Source organism: Thermobia domestica, chromosome 8, assembly GCF_964235325.1.
Source record: "Thermobia domestica chromosome 8, izTheDome1.hap1.1, whole genome shotgun sequence".
NCBI lineage: Eukaryota > Metazoa > Arthropoda > Insecta > Zygentoma > Lepismatidae > Thermobia > Thermobia domestica.
Genome location: NC_137461.1, coordinates 131895922 through 131918371, shown reverse-complemented (window position 1 = coordinate 131918371; position 22450 = coordinate 131895922). Strand labels below are relative to the sequence as shown.

Genomic DNA, 22450 nt, shown 5'->3' with positions numbered 1-22450 from the left:
GTAATTACGATGGACTTCCAAATCCAAACCATGAGTAATAATTTATTCAATATTAAACCCGAGAGAGATGGATCTATTGTTTCATTTTCAGTACAGAGTAATGTTCAGAGCTGGTATCTGATCCTCGACGATAAATCTAGGCCTATATCAGAAATAGATTCCCGTCAGGGCTGCACCCAAGCGTGGGGTTCATCGGGTCCTTTTTGTCTCGTTGTATAATCGTTGAACTAAAATTAAATAAAATATATAAAAAATACAGGGGTGCCCACAAAGGGGGACTATGACGCAAACTGCGTCATTGAAATATTTGGGGGGGTTAAAAATCTATATAAATATCTTTGAGAGGGTGTAAAAATTAATCGAAAAGATTTTTTTAATGGAAGAACACCTACGGATAGACAATTGAGGGGGGTGCGTCATGGACATGAGGGGGGTGGGCACCACTGAAAAATATATAATGTGGTTGTAGTAGGAATATTGTTAATATTCTTCTTAATATAATAGTAATACTACTACTACTACGACGACGACGCATATATCAAAATTCAAAGGTGTAGGATTCGTACCTTGCCTTAAAAATAAAAAGGGAGTCCACAGCTCTGAAGTAATTGGGAATCACTCTCCTAAGTTATACCATTCTTAATCTATGGTTATACATAGAATCATATAAATCATAAGTGGCACCATTCAATATTCTTTAAACCCTGTGCCAAACAAGAAGATATACATAGCATCATTTCCGACCCAGTAACATTGAAATTTTCAACATGAACAGGGCAGTATGTATATATATAAACGTACTGTATATGTTAAAGAAACAACTTTCTCTCACCTCGGCTTGGTTCCAAAAGCTAAAATAGTTTTGTGATCTGAAGCAATAAACTGAATTAATTATTGCACAAGATTCGCAAACAGAACGGAGCTAACGAGCGAAACCATGTTTACTGAATAAGAAATAGAAGCACTTTATACAGTATTATAATTTTTTTTTTTTTTTTTGCAGAATTCTACCGTAACCTTGTTCTCTGTCTGTCCTCTAGATTTCAATTAGATAAATCTTTCCCCCCCTTTTCTAAATTTAAATGTTAACCCGTTGCCAAATATTTTAGAGGAAAATGCCATCAACCATCATGGTTTATTCACTCTCTTTCTTATTATTCCTCTTTTGATTTTGTGAACTCCATTTTCAGTGTTTATTTCATGTTGTATGCTTATCATCCCAAAGAGTATTCTTTGCATTTTGCTAAGAAGATGTTTTAGTTGAAAACAAAAAAGCGGTGTCTTACTGTTATGCCTAATTCCTGTTCGTCCTAATGATCCTCCAGCACTTTGTAACAGAGCTTTCATCTAATCTGAGCTTTAGGCAGAACAGGAATTTCTGTTCTGCCTAATTCCATTTCTGTCTCATCTTGGCAAAAAGGGATATTCAGATATAAGGGAAATTTAATACTAATTATTTTCCCCACAATTCCAGTTGCTTTCAGGACCTCTTGATTTTCTTATATCATTTCAGCTTCTCTGAAATTAAATTAGCTATCATAGACCATCATTATTTTACTACGAGTAGGCCTATATCTACGCGATATCTGTTGGCCGTCTACAACTTCAGCGAGGAGATCTTATCTTTCTGGTTGCGAGGATATCGCGTAACCAAATTGCAACTAACTGAACAGTAGCATAGTTAAAGGTTCTATTATAACTACCCTTACGAAAACGTGGATTGATACTTTCTCATGACGGAAAATTCTTTAAAATAATAATAGAAAAGTTTGTATTTTTTTTTAAAGTGATTTTTGATATTTAAGTAATTCAGTCAATATTTCCTCGTACAGAAGTTAAAATATTAAGAATAATACTAACATAAATATATAAACTGAAATAATAGGACCTAACAGATTATGTTGCTTATTATTATATAAGCAATTACAAAAACCATTCTTTTACTTTATGGTTAGTTTACCGATCTCTGTCCGCAGCCTAAATAACAACGATTACTATAAGTACAGTAAGGTGCAGTATATAAAAACTCTTCAGTTATGTGGAATTTAAGTGTTATAATAAAGTTATATAGTATTTAACCGTCAAGAAGAAAAACATACTTCTCAATGGCAAAAGAATTACTCATCTGAAAGATGTAAGCAAATGCTTGTTTGCGATTGGCCATAATTGGAAAATGTAAACAAATCCTCTGATTGGTGGAATGCCTGTTCACGATATTGAAATGGAACTTGTAGAAATATTTGTATTTTTTGTTTTCTTAACAGTTTTTCAATAACTATTTGTCAAGTTACTCAGAGTTGAAATATAACATTCTTCTTTCTTCGTTAGTAACACATTGAGTCATGTCTCCATAGAACAACTTGTTGGCTACATTCCCGAATGAATATGTGTTGGTTTCTGAATACGTTATATGTTGTGTATCACATTCAGGCCAGCCTGATTTATTAGAGGGGCAGAAATGAAGACTGAGGGGGCAATGACAAACACATCAAAGAACACCATATAAAATTGTACATTTATTTATTATTTACAGAATCTGTATTTATTTTTGAATTATCGAAACCTTAAATTTTTGTTTCATTTTTGTGAGCTTAATACAAGCTCTTTGCGAGGTACTTCTTTCATATTAATATTTAAAATTGAAGTATTTATTTTTTAAACATTAGAACAAAATTATATTACAGCAATTTTAGATTATATCAATACAAAATAGAAGTATATGTTTTATTCAACATTTGCACTCAATGTTTTACCTTCCTAAGTAAGCGAGACAGTACAGTTTATTTATATTCATAACTAACGTTGTAAACTATGATACTGTTGTTTGGAAGTGCACCTGGTATCCTTGGATGCTTGTTTTGGGTTCAATAATAGGGTACGGTTTGAAATTCTTGAAATGGGTAAAGGCAATGAAAAACGTTTGGTGCATCTAGCAAGAAACATATAATTTTACCCAGAAATGAGTAGAATTCCCAAAGTTGAATTTAATTTGGAAAATATAACTGCAAGAATTTCACTGGTTTTGAGACAGTTTGAAAATTTTCTTCAGCATTATTTTTAGAGGGGACAAAAATATTTTAGGGGCAGTGCCCTCTCTAGCTTTTCCCTGGCTACGGGCCTGATCACATTAGTAGTTTAGCGATACCGGGTATATATTGATTTTTTTCTTATACATATCGATTCTATTACAACATACTCCAAATATGTCTAGCACATTTCGGTATGAGAATGTTTGATTGTAAGGGATGAATCGGTGTAAAAAAAAAAAAAAATATTTGGTAATGAAGAAAAAAGGAAAATTAGTTCATATAGAGAATATAAAATAAAACTTTATTTTTTAAAAGTACTTTGAATTTTGTGATCTTATACTCGAACTGCCTAGTGTAGTTACCGTGCAATAGAGTAAACTGGTTAAAATATTATTGAGGCAATTACAGAATGATTTTGGAGTACATTCATGATAGAATGAAATGTGTTCATGATAATATATTCAACTTACAACAGGATGATAATAATTATAACATGAACATAATACTCAAATGTAGTTGAAATTTATTTCAAAGTATTTGGCGTCAACAAATAAGTCTATTTCACAACATTCCTGAGAAATCCACTTACAGACTGAATCACAGGACGGGGAGGGTCCTGGGGGTGTCCCCGGAAGTCAAAACTTTTGTGTAAATTTAGACTAATTTTAGGGGTCGGATTTTACAAATTTTAATATAATTTATCCTCATATTGAATTTAGACCCTCCCAAAAAATTCCTGCGTGTGTGCTTGCCTCATAGGAATTCTGTTGAAGAAAATCAATTTCCTCAGAATCATCAAATTTAGAATTTAAAATTGTATGCAGCTTCCTTTAACAAAGTAATTACATAATTAAGTTTGTATTTGTATATACAAATGTTGTTCAGCCTCTTTGTAACGCCGGCATATTTTTTGTTGGTTCTAACCTCATGTCCGCCAGTGATTTGTTCCATTTGAATCACACGTAGAGATTCCTCTCTTAGAAGAACATTTAAGAACTTACATAATAAAAGGTGCAAAACATCTACATTCGACTCGAATTCCCGATGCGTGTACCTTGGCTTGGGTTTCGTCGCCCTTCCCTCCCAAACGTCAACAAAATCTTGGTTCTTGCTTCTGAGTTGACACTTCCACTAATACATGTTATACATAATGGTACGTGTATTAAGTTTCTAGTAAAATTTCCAGCTTCTATTGGTATTGTTATTAAGAAAGCATTAACCATGTGCTTCTAATTCATATTCGTAAAATGAGTTTTAAAAAATATTTCACGCAGATTAGTAACATTCCATGGCAACATTTAATTTTTATTTTAATTCTTTTATTTTTTCATGAATTTATTTCTTCATATTGAATAACTTGCGTTACGTTTATTTATTCCTATTGAAAAAAAATCATTAGAAAGACTGGACTTTTCGCTGTAAAGACTGGAATCTTTACACCGAACTAGCTTCACACATAAATGTCCTTATATCGAAACGTCCTATACCAAAACAACCGTATCCCACTCCAAATTATTGAGTATGATTGACATTACTACGTGATGGATTACACCCTTTCTTCAGAATCTGTTTCAGTATTAGAGGTCTATGTTAAATGTCTATTTTGATAATCAGTTTCTTCTTCCTTTGCTATTTTTTTCCGTTTGCCATTTTTCCTTTGCCATTTTTTTCGTTACCGCTGACGTGCCTTTCTTATAGTGTACAGTTGCGTAATTTGCGTAAATGGAGAAAATCCCTGTTCAAGTGCGTCAGACCCTGCTATTGATGGTTGTGTCCAAAGTTCTTTGAATAGACGCGTTATTTTGGCCATGTGGAACTGTTAGATTCGATTCGATTCCTTTCGATTAATTCTGAATTCCACAAGTTGAACGTACTTTTTTGTAAAAGGATTGTATTCCTGTGAAAGGTTATTTTCAAAGAGTAATAAAATATTGAACTTGAAGAGATGTGTTTGTCTTGATCGACTAATATGTATAGTAGTCCAAGTTTCATGGAAAATCACTCGCTAAACTGCTCGTTGTAACATTACCGTTCAAGTAAAAGCATTTCTAAGGAGTAATGCTCTATGATCCTCAACCTACAATGGGCTATAAATATTTTCCTTACGTTACTGACACCAAAGATAGTAAATATTATTTGAAATTCAGTGTACATATGATATACATGTCTTAGGGAAAGCCATTAGAGAATTCTACGTAACTTATATAGAACAGTTCTAATTTAAAATGTGGAGGAATACCGGGCCTACTACAAGCAAGAATTCGTTGACATTCCGTTTGCTAACCAATATAGCTCTAAACGGCAACAAGTACGTGCTTCTGATTGGCAGAAACTAGATGTCAACTAATTCTTGATTGTAATTGGCCAATCATTTTTCCATATTGAAACTTAAGTTGTTTATTTCAAATAAGGAGATATTACAGGCCTCAGATTTACGAGTTGCCCTTAATAACTGCCAAAGCTACGTAAATTGGTTTATTTATACTATATTGTTTAATCGAAGCTGTTTTATAAATATGATGATCTTTTAAATGCCTTTCCACTAATAAAGTGCATACACATTTAGTTTCAGTTTCAAATACAATTTACCTTTTTGTTGGTAGAGTCATATATAAGAAAAAGCTTTATTATGCTATAGTTATCTACGTAATCTGGTCATAAAATGAATAAAATGAGAGAAATAAGCCATGAGAAAAAATCTTACCGAATATGAGATGGTATACAAAGCTAGTAGCATTTCAAAGAAAGCAAAGTCTAGATTTTTGATCTTACACTCATAGGATACTAAAGATACTGCACCATAGTGTACAATTCATTATAAATAGAATTGTTTTTACTGCAAATGTTACAATGAAATTTTGAGGCTGATTTTCCACGGGAGGATTATGCTAAAGATAGAGCTTACGGGAAGTAAAGTTTTAAACATGACTATGTGACTTGTTTTTTCATAATGAATTACAGTACATGTACAGACTATTCCTATTTCAGAGAGTTTATTTTAAAGACTTCTGGAATGGTATTTGAAAATCAAAGCAAAATAAGTACTGATAAATTTCCCTCAAAAATAAATATCCCTTTTGCGAGAATTAGGCGGAACAGGAATTCATGTTTTGCCTAAAGATAAGATTAGATAAAAATTATGTTAAAAAGTGCTAGAAGGTCATTAGGCAGAACAAGAAGGAACCGAAAAAAGCACGTATCATTTGACAAGAGACCACCAAAGAGATCATTTGACTGTACGAAAGAGATCAAGAAATGTCATAGCCAATTACAGAAGTTACAGAAGAAATATTTAGAGAGCTTAGAAATGGTGTTAGAGGAAATGGACAAGATAAAATGGACAGAGAGAAGATGTTTTAAAAGGATAGGAGAGAAGAGGACACTTCTAGCCAGCCAGCATTTTTCGTAGAAAGGTTAATTGGATAGGATACATCTTGCGAACAAATTGTCTCCTTCATGCTGCCATAGAAGGAAAGATGGAAGGAAGGCCAGGAATAGTAAGAAGAAGGACACAACTGATCGATGATTTGAAGAATAGAAGAAAACTAGCCTTTGGTTAGCTGAGGGCTCCGCCCTCAGACCCCTAAGTTTACTCGGCCTACGGCCTCGCATTTCGTATCTATCGGCCTTTGCATCAACAGTGAATTTCGTGAATTTGCTCTTCATATTTCCTGAATTTGCCCATCCGGGGCTTCGCCCCCACACACTGTCTTTGCTCGGCATACGGCTTCGCACCTCTTAAACTCATAATTCTATCGTTTCTTTTCCTATTTCAAGTATCTAAAAGATAAGATTTTGTATCCCAAGAAAACGTCCATTTAAATAGCATGGGAATTTCTTCATCCCCCTTTAGGCCCCTAAAAAATTAAAAATATTCACTTTTAGCAATTTTCCTGTTGGTTAGACCTGGAAGGCTATAATCATGCCAAATTTCTTGATTCTAATCCTGCCGGAAGTGCTTAAACATTTTGGGGTGTACAAGACGTTCCATATAAATAACATGGGAAAGACTCTTTTCCCCACCAAACCACTCTATGGTTGGAAATTTTTATTTATGATGATTTACTTAGGTAGTGCTAACGAAAACGTACAAGAATACCGAATTTCAACTTTTTATTCTAATCCTAAGTACCTAATACCTGAGATTATAGGTTAAAAAAAGGCACATTTAAATAACATGGAGAAATTCTTCATCCCCTCTTTAGATCCCCTAAAAGTTAAAAATATTCACTTTTGGCAATTTTCCTGTCGGTTAGTTCCGGAAAACTACAATCATGCCAAATTTAATCATTGTAGCCCTACAGGAAGTGCTCAATAATTTATGTTAGCTCATGTAGTTTTATATATAGTAAAGATAAAGATATTGGAAGTTAAAAGAGGAAGCTAAAGATCGTGAAACGTGAAAGAAACATTTCCAGGCCCAAATCTAATTAAAAAAAAAAAAAAAACATTCGTCCCAGAACCTGCGAAAGGTAGAAATATATAATAATAATAATAATAATAATAATAATAATAATAATAATAATAATAATAATAATAATAATAATAAGCTTTCGGAGAAGACCACATTATATCATAGTATACACCTAAGTAGATGAAAGAAGTTTCCTTGGGGGTTCGTTATTGTGTATTGAAGTTTAGCAATCCTTGTCAGCACCGAGGCTGTTTGAAACATCGATCTAATGCTAGAGTTGTTATCCGTACCGCTGTAATGCTTTTAAGAATGTTATCTCATCTAGAAATCGAACTCGGAACCCATGCACCTAAGGCGCGTGCTTTAGCAACTAGATCAACGGAGAGGACTTTGAGCCTGTTTTATTGGTGACGAATGATTTACCTTTTACCGCCATAAAAATTAATTTTTGTTGACATTCTCAAAAATCACGCATGAGAATTCACCCTCAATTACGATATTTTGTTCAGCTCGTTGAGGTCTATCGACTGATATATGTGTAATTGGTGAACATTTTTGTTCATTGTATTCAAATAATGTTATAGAATATTTCTTATGCGTTACAAGAAATCTCTAGTGATTCGGGTACTATTAATAATATATCAGCTTTCAAATTGGCAGTATTTCATGAACCCACTACATTTTTTTTTTTAAAAAAAGCAAAACTAATCGGAACTACACTACAAATAAATTTCAACCAACTTATATCCAAGGCTGACTTCTATTAGAAAGAAACATTTTGTTATTAATGTTAGCAAAGTTTACCAGCTCCCTGTAAGCGTGGAAAGGGAAATACCATGAAGAGCAAAGGTAAATACTGTCTCCAAGCAGCAGCGAGTTCCTTTCCCAGTTTGAGGGTGAAAGAGCAACAAAAAGAGACCAAATAAAATTTTGTGTAACTTCCTTCTCAAAGAAAGCTTTCCACATAAGCCCCTTGTTTTGAGATGCAAATTAGGGATCTCTTACTGCTTTTCTATGTGCTGTTGTAAGAAGAGATTCCATAATAGAGGGGTAGCTATGAAGATGTTGTTCTTTCCTTCCAAAGAAGAATATAGGCTTTTGCTCTACAGTGTATAGCATTCAGCAGTATTTTCTTCCAAAGCTGGTTTAAAAGAAAGAAAAATCTTAAGATACCGTGCAGAAACTCTTTTTTTGAGTTTTTGAGAACGAAACAATTGTAAACAAATGGTAAACTAGACTCCACGACTTCTCCTGGCCTTACACTCCATGAGGGGCAGTTTCCGATCCAACAGCTTTTACTAAGTGATCTATAGTCATGCACACATCGCTGTAATTTAATTCTCGCATCTTGACTAGATTTTATTTGTTGGTTGGAATTCAGCAGTGTCCCTTTTCAGTATCGAGTTTATGTAAGAAATGGACCTACAGTTAAGGTGGAATTTGAACTACCATAATACGTTCATCGGGAATCGAACCCGAGATGCCTGCACCAAATGTGCGCATACTAATCACTTCTTTTTAGTCTTTCCGATTATTATGTTGTTTTTTCTTGTACTTTTCATGGCTACTAGACTCGATAGTGATACAAATACAGAAACATCGAAGATAGTTAAAAACATCCATGCTCCTCGAAGGGTCTCGATTCCTCAGTGGGTGTCACTTCACGACTGTCAGCTTAACGTCTCAGACTACTCGACTACACCACGTCGGCCCCACTAGACCAGTGGGGGGAGGGCGGTTCTTGACTGAGTACGTTTCTTCTTAATCCTTTTAATTTGTGTAATCATATAAAATTCTTGTGCAGACAACGGAAAATGAACCCGAGACTACAGGTAGATACTGAAGAACACCTATATGATTGTCAAGCGGGGTAAATGAAGGGTTAATGTTCTCAATTTACAAAAGAGTGATACGTGTTTGAACCCTGAGGTCTTTCCTGAGGTGTTCAGGGTTCAATTACCGCCTCAGAGTTCTATATACATGCTTTATTGGGTAGTTTTGTAGATTAGCCTCTTGTTCAGTACCAAGGCTATATGAAACGTGGGCCTACAGCTTAACGTTGGATCTGAATTATATGAGCTCCACCGTGTCTCCCATGCTTATACTAACAATTTAGCCACGAAGGAGTTCTGGCGTGATTTGTGAACACGCTAGAATGATATTATTTTGTGAATGTGCTAGGAATTGAGTCTTCTTAGCGAACACCAATGATTTCAAGTGGCCCCAGAAGTATCAGGTCTAGGCTTCGTGCTGGTCATTTCACCGGCCCCCGATGTCATATGTTATGACGAGGAAATTGCTAATCAAGCGGGTGAACCACATGAAATCGATACCACGAAGACATGCTGAAAACAAAAATGTGAAGTTAACAAAATTAGAAATTACGTTGCCTTATTTTTGGAGAAATGATAAGTGTAATGAATAAACATTTAATTGAAAGATTGTCAATCATACCGTTATAAACAATAATAGCTATAGGATTGAAAAATGAAATGAAATGAAATATTTAAGTTTTACGTCCCACGGTTATGCCGGTTAGGCTAAAGGAGACGGTGATGATGAGTAATGAATGAAACGGTGAAATGAAGAAAGTGGGAGAACCCCGAGGAAACCCACGCACGGTGTTTGTCCAACACAAGGTTCACTTGGCGGGAACTGGAATCGAACCCGGAACCCCAAGCACCAGAAGGGAACGCTCTACCACTGATCCACCGCGGTCCCAGCTATAGGATTGAAATAACAATAAATAGTAATAACTGTGTTGGGTGAATAAGTTAACTTAAAAAATTTTTAAAAGGCTGCGAAAAAATCAGTTTGAAACAAGCTGTATGCGCGTAGGCACCTAGGAGTTGAAGTAACCTGTGATAGTTCAAAGACTAGTGAAGACGCTAAGGGGGGCTATGCCTGTCCCTCGACTGCCCCCCAGAGATGTTATATTATAATAAAAGTCAAGTAATATAAGACTGTTATTTTTGGTATACGAAAAATAGCTGCCCTCTCAAAAAAATCTCTGGCCCCTTCACTTGTCTTTCCCTAATAAATTAAAGCCAGTGTCATCACTCCTATCGCTATGTTGAAAGATCGAATGCCATACTTCGCTAATGCTGCGGGAGGAGGGTTCGTTCCACTCCCAAACAGGCAGCCACTGGATCCGGAAGTGCATGTAGTAGAGCCGTAATCTGACAAGGAAAGGACATGAACCTATCATCCGGAAATCCGAATCAAACCTAGTCCACTCGATAAACATAACAAAGAAATGTTCATGCACAAAAAATTAGGTGCCATAAATAACGGAGAAAGTCTCTGGGCCCATTTACCCTATTAGTATAAAGAAAATCGTAGACTCACAGTGAAATAGCTATTGCATCAACACTGTTCATTGGAAAGTCATGGTTTATAGTTCATTCTCTTCAACGTGAAACAAGCTTTCTAGAGGTGCTATGTACAGGGGTCCATAACGTACTTGAACAGGGAAAATTTGGGGAATGTCTGAAAAATTCTATCCAGGAATCCCTCCCATCAACTTTGGACCCCTCTGGAATGACTTCAGGTAAAAGCATCCAATCCAAATGTATCTCAAATAATAGTATAGGGGATAGAAAATGTGTATACCAAATTTTGTATTGATAAACGGAATAAATATGAGAGAAAAACTTGTATACCAATACACGCTTTCCCCTCATACCTATTCTGTCTAGCAATACAAAACTTGCTATACACATTTCTTATGCCCTGTAGTATTTTTCAAGGTACATTTGGTTTGTGTACGTTTACCTCGGGCCACTCCAGAGGGGTCCAAAGTTGATGGGAGGGATTCCTGGAGAGAATTTTTCCGACATTCTCCCAGGACCCCAATACATAGCACCTCTGGAAAGCTTGTTTCATGTTGAAGAGAATTAACAATAAACCATGACTTTTCATTGAACAGTGTTGATGCAATAGCTATTTCGCTGCGAGTCTACGATTTTCTTTATACAGTACTAACAGGGTCAATGGACTTACTCCGTCGTCCATGGCACCTAATTTTTTTGTGTATGAACATATCTTTGTTATGTTTATCGAATTGACTAGGTTTGATTCGGATTTCCGGATGATAGATTCATGTCCTCCCCTTGTGAGATAAGCAGGAGTAGGGCTGGGACTTCAGCTTCTCAGTATTGTCAGAGTGTTCCCACCAAAGGGTTGGACTCTGCCGGGGTTGGTTATACCGTGGAATCCGGTACGCCTCCTAGCACCAAACGGGGAATTTGAGCTTGCCCTAAAATTCCGGTACTGACATTAGGTATGCCGGTAGACTTCCATGCGCTAGGAGAGTTCCCTCCATCAGTAAATATAACGAACATTCGCCCATCGTGCTAATAGACATATCTCATTAGAAGTCTTCTTGAAAGGTTTTGACTATTGGAATGGCAATTTTGAATCAGGTCTGCAATTACGGGCCGAATTAAATGATAAGATGCCAGCTAATAATGGTGGAAAAATGCGCAACTCACCACGCATAAAGGCTAGAAGGCCATTCCAAATATGTCACTCTTCGCTTTCCTAGAAAACAAAATTAAGTTTGCCATTTGTAAAATCAAGTGCAAATTGACAACCAAGGTTTGTCAGGTAGAACGAGTTAGTGACACCCATGCGAAACTTTGTTCCGGCGCGCCTTGGTTCACTAATTACAAGCTCAAGCTATTAATCGATTGGCATTGCCATTTCACTTCAAGTCTTGTTACTTTTTTTGTCTGCCTGTAACTATTTTTATAGTCCGTTCGCGTATTGAGTTCCAGCATAAAAGAGTCTCTCTCATTTATCAGAATTACCGTCAAGAAGCTGTGAAAACGCAAGCGAAATTACGTGATTAATGAGACTCACGTTATAAGCAAAATAAAAGCTTAGTTTTCTCTTTGTCATATATGTTGAATGATAATTGTACTGAGGAACAATGAATAGTTAATTTCAATAATTATATGCCATCAAGTGATTAATATGTTCTTCAAATTAAAGTTTTGTTTTCTGTGAGAATATAGGAGGGATTAATTACGAGTGTTAACATCAGTAATGAGAAAGTGTAACAACGTGACTAAAGAATTTGCTATCTTAATTCATGCTCCCCCTACTTTTCCTTTCTATGGTAGGCAAGTATAATTTAACTGACTAACGGTATAATTTAAAGAAAACCAAAAGTTCAATGACGCAGGATCAGAACCCGACATTCTATTCTACACAAATTCAATCCAATCAGTATTCTTATAACCCGTCTAGCTTTATTTTCTCCTTTCATCGTAATTTCGACCCCCCAAAAGTTTCCATATTTTAACTCAGAAGTCTACACATCCAGTGCTCATTTCCCATGCGTATTCCACGTAGTCTTGCACTGGAGACGAAAAGTATATTTTCAAATTCGAATCGAGACGAGAATTGTCATTTTTTCTCGTCTCGTTTTCGTAACAAGAATCGAGATGAGATGAAAAAAAAATCTTGAGTATTGTGCGAAACTCTCACAAGTCTTATGTTAGATCTCAAACACTGTTATAGTATTACATGATTTATAATTATAAACTATAAATGGATAAAATGATTATCTGAACATAATGAACATTTATCAACATTTAAAAAGTCATTACACACTGTACTCCAACGATAAATATAGTTTGGATGTTGTTATATCACATTCTTCATGGATCTCTTGTGACGTAAAACGATTCTTATAACTTCTAGATGAAATTTTTAAAATCTGACTATAAATTTTATATATCTATAAATTTACAAAACGAGACGAGAAAAATTCGATGTGAGACGAAAAAACTTTTCGATAATTGAGACGAGACAATTTTTCGAGAATCGAGACGAGACCAGAAAACCTTAAATTTCATCTCGTCTCGTGGACAGCACTATTTCCTCCCTTGTCAGAATTTTTGAGGAGCACATTATGTATGTCTGTATTTTATTACCTACATCAATAGGTTGGTCAAGCGTGGCCTACTTTCTTCAGTAGTACGTACTTGACACATCATTCGTTAATACTGGTTTTTAAACAAATGTGCTACTTATACAGTGGCGGATCTAGCCTCCCCCCCCAGTTTTCAGAGTGACGAAAATAATTTAAGCTATTATTTATATATTTTTGAAACTTTACGGTAAACTCACGATATACTTATCATAGCCTGGGGTCTGGCAGGCCCCCCAGGTTTTCCCTTCTAGATCCGCCACTGTACTTATAGACCGTATGTTTGCACTGCCCTATAAGTATTGTAAGAGAGGATTGTAAGTTCTGGGAAGAAGAAACTTTAACTGAGAATAAATGGGGGTGCTCGGTGACTTAGTGGCTGGTCACACATCTCTGGTGGGAGTAGTTTCTGGTTTGACCTAGGCCATGCGATTTTGTGGTGGACAACATCGTGTCCGGTTCCTCCTGCGTTCTCATTCCATCAAGTATTTCCTAATTATTTATTTTTATGAATTACCCGTCTCTTTCGACCTTAAGAGCAGAATAGTGGGACGTCAATTTAAAAATTTCGTTTAGTTAAGAAGGGTGCATAACGTTAAAAGAAATATAAAACATATACTGGCCACTATTTTTTCTCCTAGCAGTCATATTGTTTGGAATCAAAAATATAACTTACGGAACTTTGCACTTTCTTTCGCACCGGAAGTGACGAAATTACAAGTATTCGATTCATTCATTTTTCCTTTCACTACAAATATTTTCCTTAAAAAAATATGTTCGAAAACTTTTAGTCACCGTAAAACATTCAGACACGTTTCATGCATATAAATAGTAGGATTTTTTTTTTCTTTCAAGTGAAAAGCGAAATTTGTGTGCACGTAACGAATGAGAATGATTTCAGTTCAGACTAAAGCCTCCGGACATTACAAGAATATAAAAATAAACTATTTTAAAGAATCATTAGTTTCGAACCAATAGGCTTCGCAAAAGGAAATTCCCGGGTTTAACCTACTTTGAGCAAGATATTATGCATAAAGAATCATTTGCCATGCTAAGATATCTATACAGATACTTGAAATTGGGAGCTTGGGTCATCTCCTGACGAAATTCTGCGTGGGCTACCGTCTTGAAGTAAATGCGTATCGTATATTTCATTAACATTTTCTAAAGCATTTGTTTTCGTAATATTTTCAAGCTGTATTATGAAATGAATGTCTAATAAAATATCTAAATTATTATTTTTGTCAAATATCAAGCTGGTAGATGTTTCGTAAAATTAGAGTTAGTTTATTATTATTATTATTATTATTATTATTATTATTATTATTATTATTTCTAGAAGGGTAAAGTCCCAATCGATAGAACTGAAAATAGTTGACTGTATACCAACACTCGATCTTCGAAAAAGTTGTTCTGACCTAGGTGCTTTGGTGCTTGACCTATATATTTTGACCTTAAGATTATAGTGACATAAGTTAATTAAATATATTGCTGAAATTAAATATATTTTAAGTTCAGGGTGAACTGGAAACTGGGGAACGAATTTATTATAATTTACTTTAACCCATCCAAGCAAATGAAAATTAGAATTTATTGGCATGTAAAAATAGGGAATATTAATAATTAAGGCAAAGTTGTCAGACTCCTGTATCTAGCCGCCATTGTGACCTGGCGCCCGGGATTTCTCGAGCTCTGTTGGATACTGATGTTAAAAAAAAAGAAGAAAATTATTATTATTATTATTATTATTATTATTATTATTATTATTATTATTATTATTATTATTATTTATTGTCCCGGTCAGCATCGATGCTATATGATACGCGTACCTACACCTCAGCGTGGGATCTGAATCACATGAACTGCACCGGAAACCAAACGCAGGTCTTCCGCGCCAAAGGCGCTTATGTTAATCATATAGTCACGAGGAATTCGTGTAACGTATCAGCGTTGATCTATGGTTGAAGGTAACTTCTCTTAATTAGAGGGCACAGAAACAAGACAGATAATAAGGGAATATAGAGTTTTAGTGTTATTTTACAAGCATAAAACGAAGAGCGTGCTTTTCTCTTAAAGTCCATAGAGAAGTGCAAACTGGAGCTAAGGTATTGCCCCAACGAGGCACGTAGCTAGGAGTGGCCGGGGGGACATACACAATACGACCACTTTCAGTTCCCCGAAACTTTTAATTGTTTGGATATATATGCTCAAAAAATAAAAACAAGAAGAATGTAAGGTGACCTTAAGTTAACCACCCAAAGTCATCATGATATGATTGAGGCATTACGCAATAGCCCTCTCGTTTCATTAATGTTCACTGGGTGTTAAAGTCTGGTCCTCAGCCGTGTGCGTAATCTTTATTCTACATAACAGAACATATAAATTTGCATTTCCGGTAATGGTGAAGTCATAAATAATTGCTGAAGTAATATTTTAAATATTGATTCCTCTCTTGTAGATGTCTGCGTATTCCTTCAATTTGGGGACATCTTCAACATATTTGAATTCAGAATGCTCGAAAATAGATCAAGTAATTTTGTCCTATATACTGTATGTTGGTGTTATTCAACAAAAGAGTACACACAGCCCTTTGTTTATTATTAATTGAGTGAAATATTGCTTAATGTCTTCAAAACTAAATTCAAGTCCATATTAGATCAATGTTGTACACCTTCACTTCTCTTTTATATTGTTGTTATTCTATTGTTTCTTATTGTATCAATAAATACATAAATAGCCTATATATTGTCAGAGCTCATTCAAATAGTCTATTATATAACTGCAGTAAAAAAAAAAAAAAAGAGAGAGATGTGCGTCATCTACGTAATTGTCGTAGAATCTATAAACGTTATTAAACATGTCGTTAAAATAATGTTATTTCTTTCATTCAGGCAAAAAAGGTTAATGAGAGGAGAATAAAAATGTCCATCATCATTTGCAAGGGGACAGCTCATTATAATTGTTGTTATGAACAGGACAATTAGTGTCAATGCTTACAAATTAATCGGAAATGATGGTCGTAAAATACAATAGATGTTAGCCCCCATAGCCATCATAACGTGCACTGCGTTAGTCATCTGTTTCCGTTGTTATAACATTCTCTGAAGTCAATGCATTTTATGATACCAGCACATATACGGTAATTAAGAAATATGAACTGAATAATAAGTAAGATTCTTTGGGTTTCTGAGTAGAAGGAAGCTGCTTAGTTATATACGGTACATGTACAGCACAATATACGTAGAAAGGCGTATACAAAGTACTACGAATAAGAGATTTATTCTATTAACAGTTATTGCTGTATATATAAAAAAAAGAGTTCAATAAAGTTAAATGGTAGTGTTGTGAAGTGGTTCATAATAATACGAAATTCTCTTTTTTAGTGTTATTTTTATTGGTCTTTTTATAGCATCGTTCAATGTCAAAAACTCGTTAACATGGTCTATAGGATGTGAAATAATAAAATACAGAAATCTACGATTATGATTCAAGGTCTCGTTCTTACAAAGCTACAAGAAAATCTCGACCTTTGCTAAGGAATATATCGTTGTCGTTCTGGCAGTAACTAACTCCAATCTGTGATGTCAACTTGAAACATTTTAAAAGTTGATCTCAAGAGGCAGAAATTCTCATTCAGCTCTTGAATTTCCTACGTTATCTTAAGGGGGCAGACTACTAAATATTTTTCAAAAGCTAACAATTTTTCAATTTGCTATGGAAAGAGATAATGAATGAAATGTAACTTACCACAATGATAGATAGTTATTCTACATCCGAAAATATGAATCACAAAAATAACCAATGTTGCCATCCATAGAAATTACAGTGTGACTAAAATATGAATTACCCAATAATCTAGGTTAATGCAGCGACTAGAAAATGAACTCAACGGTAATTGATGACTTATCATGTTGTCTTAGTTCCTTGTTAATTACTTTTTAAATAAATAAGTTATTATAAAATAAATACAAATATTATATACATACACGTAAAAGGAACACATACACGAGTTTCTTAGTAACCTCGTCACGCAATAATTATTGAACCAATCAAAATGACATTTCAGATTATAATCAACCTTAGGCTTCTTATGGACATTATGACATTACACTGATAAGTTTCGACATAGGGGTAAGGAAAGTGGGAAGGGGTGAAATGTTAAAACAATCGAAAACGAGCTATATTAGTATCAGTCTATAGTTTTCGGAGTTGCTGAAAAGATGAAAAATGATTCTCACAATGTCATTTTAGTCCAAATTTAACCTCCTTCGACATAAACGGTGAGGGCTGGGAAGGGAGTGAGAAGTAAAAATAATTGAAAACGAAAGATAAAAGTTTCCAATCCATCGTTTTCAGGGTCACTGAGATGAATAGTGGCACTCTCGATGGAAAGGAATTGACATTACGAATTTTTATTATTACACTTTTTTAAAATTGAAATGTATATCCTAAGAGGAAAGTGGTTCAAGTACTTTCCTTAAACCTACCTTTTCCCGTAAGAAGAAGGGGCGTTTCCGCTAGTTTTTATGAGATACGGTCTTGAGACGGAAAAAAGTTATTTAACTGGTGTATCTCAACCTTGGAAAGTCTCATTTTAGAACAGCTATAAGAAAACTGTATAAAACTTCACTGTGCCTTGCCTATAAAAAAAATCTTAGGTTTTCAGATATATAGAATTCTACTATTTCAAGATATGTATATTTGGTATGAGATCTAAAGCTATGCCATGGATTTTTTAATACATGTATAGTGTTCGTTACTTGTGTGATGTTAGTATATTAAAGTTTAAGTCTTACAATAGATGTTTATTCTTGTATTTTCCAGCGGACGGAGTGACTTATACCTTTGGTATTTTCTTCGTTAAGCTCGTCGAATACTTTAATACTGGCAACGGTGTTACATCATGGATTCTTTCTATTTTGGTCGGAGTTACTCTCTGCTCAGGTAAAGAGATTTTCATATAGTTTAGGTTTAATTTCATATTTTACTGAAACAGTAGTAAATTGTATTTACAGAATTTTGAAAATGTACAATACGTATATTATTCTGCTATTAAAGCTTAAGAATGTCCCACCGTTGCATTTCGTAATACCTTTTACCTTTTAGGATGCTATCATCCTCAAATTCTAATTTTACCTCCTGTTTCATTGTTATTTTGAAACTAAGTCCAGAAAAGCGGCGTTAGTTGTGTTTGGAATGTCTTTTAAAAATTCAGTCAAAGATTTAGTGCTTGAAAACAAATGTAATCAGTCCTAAATTCTTAGCTATTTTCATAGAGAAAAACTGCAAAAAAATACAAATGAAATTTATGATCAAAACGAAGAGCATTTGAAATAAACCTGATAAACAGGAGCATTAATTTTAAAAAAATGTCCGAATTACATTTTTGTTATTAATTAAAACATGGCATAAAAATGGGTCTGGACATATTCCAAATAGGATAAAGTCGCAAGCCATCACAGGTGTGAAGACATTGCCAATTTAATGGTTAAGTATCATAGCAGTGAATGAGGTCAGAAAAGCATCTGTTAATAATGACGGTGTTCCGCTTTCGTTGTCCAAAAACAAAGCGGTTCCTTTGGAACCGAATAAAGGTTTTTATGATTTCAGTGGATGGTCTGTTTCTTCCAATATATATATGCGTTGCGTATGTGTTGCGTAAAATTCACATCGAGAACATATCCAAAGAATCTAGATCACAGATAAGTCCACGTGATTTACTTTTTGTTTCCATACCTTCATCTCTATACGTCCTTCTTGGTTTTCTACTTTCGGAGAGGGATGTAGTTTCGATTTCCGATTGGCATAATTACTGGATTTCAGTTTTCACTATCAAGCGTATGTCTCAGGTTCAGGTGGCCTGGGCACTGGAGATATTGAATTCTGAGAAACTATTAAAATATATTTTATAAGACATAATTATGCGATTGAATTCTAACAAACAATTACCGGTAAGATGTGCTTCTAAAGAGTTGTAACTATGCATTTGAATTCTAGCAAGCAGCTAAGAGATATTTTATAAAACTTACAAGAATACGTTTGAATTTTAATGAACAATTAAGATGTGTTTTATAACACAGAACACGTGTTTGAATTTTAATTAACAATTAAGATGTGTTTTATAGCACATAATATGTGTTTGAATTTTAATGAACAATTAAGATGTGTTTGAATTTTAATTAACAATTAAGATGTGTTTTATAGCACATAATATATATATATATATATATATATATATATATATATATATATATATATATATATATATATATATATATATCTGAATTTTAATGAAAAAATTAAAATGTGTTCTGTAACACATGTTTGAGTTTGTTGAGTTGTAACAAACATTTAAGATGTGCATAACACTTATAACAAGGTGTTTACATTCTAAAGAACAATTAAGATATTATTTTATAAGGCCTGTAACAAGAATTTGAATTCTAAGAAGTAATTAAGATAAATTTTATGATACATAACAGTGCATTAAATACCGTGATAGATGGATATCGGCTCTCTTTGTGTCAATATTTTCGTACACATTCTTTATCCCATAAAAATGTTGAATTTGACTGTTTAATGATTTTACGAATTTCTCTTATAAGGATATCATTGCCATGTTTTTGATTTCTTGTGATACTAGTGATCGCAAGGAGTCGTGAAGCTTGACTTAGATCTACCAATTTCACCACCCAATAGAACGCAAGGATGTCAACCACCATTCATGAAATTTTGTCAGTCTTGTCTCTCGCGCGTTTACGGAGAACATCTCCTGAGGGTACAGTGAAGTTGAATTACTAATAAGTTTTGTATTGTTTATTTTTATGGTTATTTTTGTTTTATATTTTCGTTGTTATTATTGTTGCTATTTAATTCGAATAATTGTTACTGTTCCTGTTATAGTTCTTTAGGTGGTTCTTTTCTTTTTCCGCTTTTTCACCATGTCTTCAAAGTTTGGCAACATAGTTGGTGCACTTGATATTTCACGTTTTTCTCAAGTGTGCGTTCCGAAGTCAGCTCCACGAACTGTACCGAAGTTTTCCGATGTATCTATTACACGTGAGACAAAAGTTCTATGATTGGGGTAGAGCCCAGACTTCACGAATCGTTGAGTCACTATAACCATAAGACGTAAGAACACATTATATCAAAGGAGTACTAGCTGATGGCTGCAAATGAATGTCTGTAATGAACCTGTAATACTCAGCTCTTGTATATGTGGTACATATGTCCATTTTGCTACCGGGACTCACTTTGACTCAGACTCACCATTCTCACTGAGGTGAGGTGAGCGTCTAGCTCATTACCTTACTATTGTCGTGCTTACACTCATCAAAAGGGCTCATACTCGCTCGTGTTGGCACTCATTAACCTCACTGGAGTTTGCGTTCGCTCGGACTCAGGCTCTGGCTCTCTATACCCAGTTATAGAGTTCCTGCTCACACGTGCTTGCACTCGGTTATTGAGTTCGAGAGTCAGAGATAGAACATAAATTTTTATTATCCTTTTACTTCATGTTCTCAATTTCTACGTACTTTTCCTTATTCTGTACTAGCTGAAATGTCCGTTTTTCGCATGGAGAAATAACATGTATGGGCAATATTTGAACCTTCTTCTTCCTTATGGACCAATTTCAGTAAAAGTGTAATAACAAAAATCCATAAAATATCTACTCTGCCTTTGCAATACATTTTGAAACACCTTAAGCCCGTCGAATAAGCCATTTAATCAATGTTACATTATAAAACGCAGCTTGAGATGCGTAATAACTATGTTTCAGAAGTTATTTCAAACGGGTCAGAAATTTTCCCATTACCCTGAAAACAATAAATTCCACACTAATCTAGGTCATTTTATACATTTTATTTTTTCATCCCTTCTCATCGTCCATGCCGATGGAGGCTGAACTTGAACTTAAAAAACACGTTCACCTGTCACTATTCACCTTAGCGACCTCAAAAACTACTTCGGTTGTTCTCAATTCTTTTAACATGTCACCCCCTTCCCATCCCATCTCTAGGGTTGTCTTGTCCTTACATGAAGTTGGTTGAAATTGCATCAGAAGTTCCAGACTTATGCTACAAAAATACATTATAGAAAATTCCCCCTTTAAAACGGAAATTTTTTAAAACGATGCAACACGTGTCCCCTTATTTTTTAAATGAGTTTACATACCGAGTTTCATCTTTCTAACTTGACAGACTCGTAAGGTACTGATTTGTTTTTGCATAAAATATAATCCCCGCTTTCTTCTTAGGATATACATTATAATGAAAATAGCATGATTAAAAACTAGGTTGGACCATGGTCTATTCATGTATCAAAACATTTTCAAACTGAGTGCAGCGTCTAGCTGGAGTTCGCGGACAAACATCGTTACGTTATTTTATATTTATATAGACATATCTTTTTGCATCACAAGGGAAAGAAAGTGAGCACCCTACCCCTGCTCTACTAACTTAGTGCCTCACCTGTCCATGCTACATAAATGTGCTAGAATATGCCTTAAGACAAAAGTCGTACACAACATAAAACTCAAAATTACCTTCAACTATTTCGTGGCTTTTATCCAGATTAACTGCGTCATTGGAGTCAAAGCTAAAATACTTATTTTTTATTCCAAAGAGTATATCGAGTCACACATATCTGCATCAAATCTTCTTGTGGGTTCTGTGTTTGTCTACATTAATTCTAAGTTAATATAAACAGTTTTTCGAAATTAAGATTAAAGCTTTTGGTTGAAAATACAAATCTTAGATGAAAATACTATTTAGAACCACAAAAAAAATTGTTTACAGACGTGAGTTGAAATATAGAAGACCTTACAACTAGTTTCTTGATTAGTGCGACATCAGTTTTATATCACTGCCAAGAAATAGTATTCTGCGAAGCATCCTTAGTTCTCTTTTTCTCTCTAGACAACCTGGAATAACATTTTGTAAACAGAACATATTTTTTGCTTCAGCGACACGTGCGATAACTCAAAAAAAAAAAAAAAATGAAGTGAACCACACTTCACAAGAAATGAAGATGCTAATGGCAATCGAAAATATATCAAATAGCTTGCTT

The 22450-nt window shown here is 34.5% G+C and overlaps 1 protein-coding gene across 1 annotated transcript in view; it reads left to right on the top strand.

Moving 5' to 3' along the window:
- The window catches only part of Mct1 (Monocarboxylate transporter 1), a 227302-nt gene that overhangs the window by 139083 nt on the left and 65769 nt on the right, over positions 1 to 22450 (top strand). The window contains exon 3 of the mRNA XM_081768997.1: positions 18206 to 18325. Within this exon, the coding sequence (XP_081625123.1) occupies positions 18206 to 18325 (120 nt within the window). The remainder of the gene's footprint in view (positions 1 to 18205; positions 18326 to 22450) is intronic.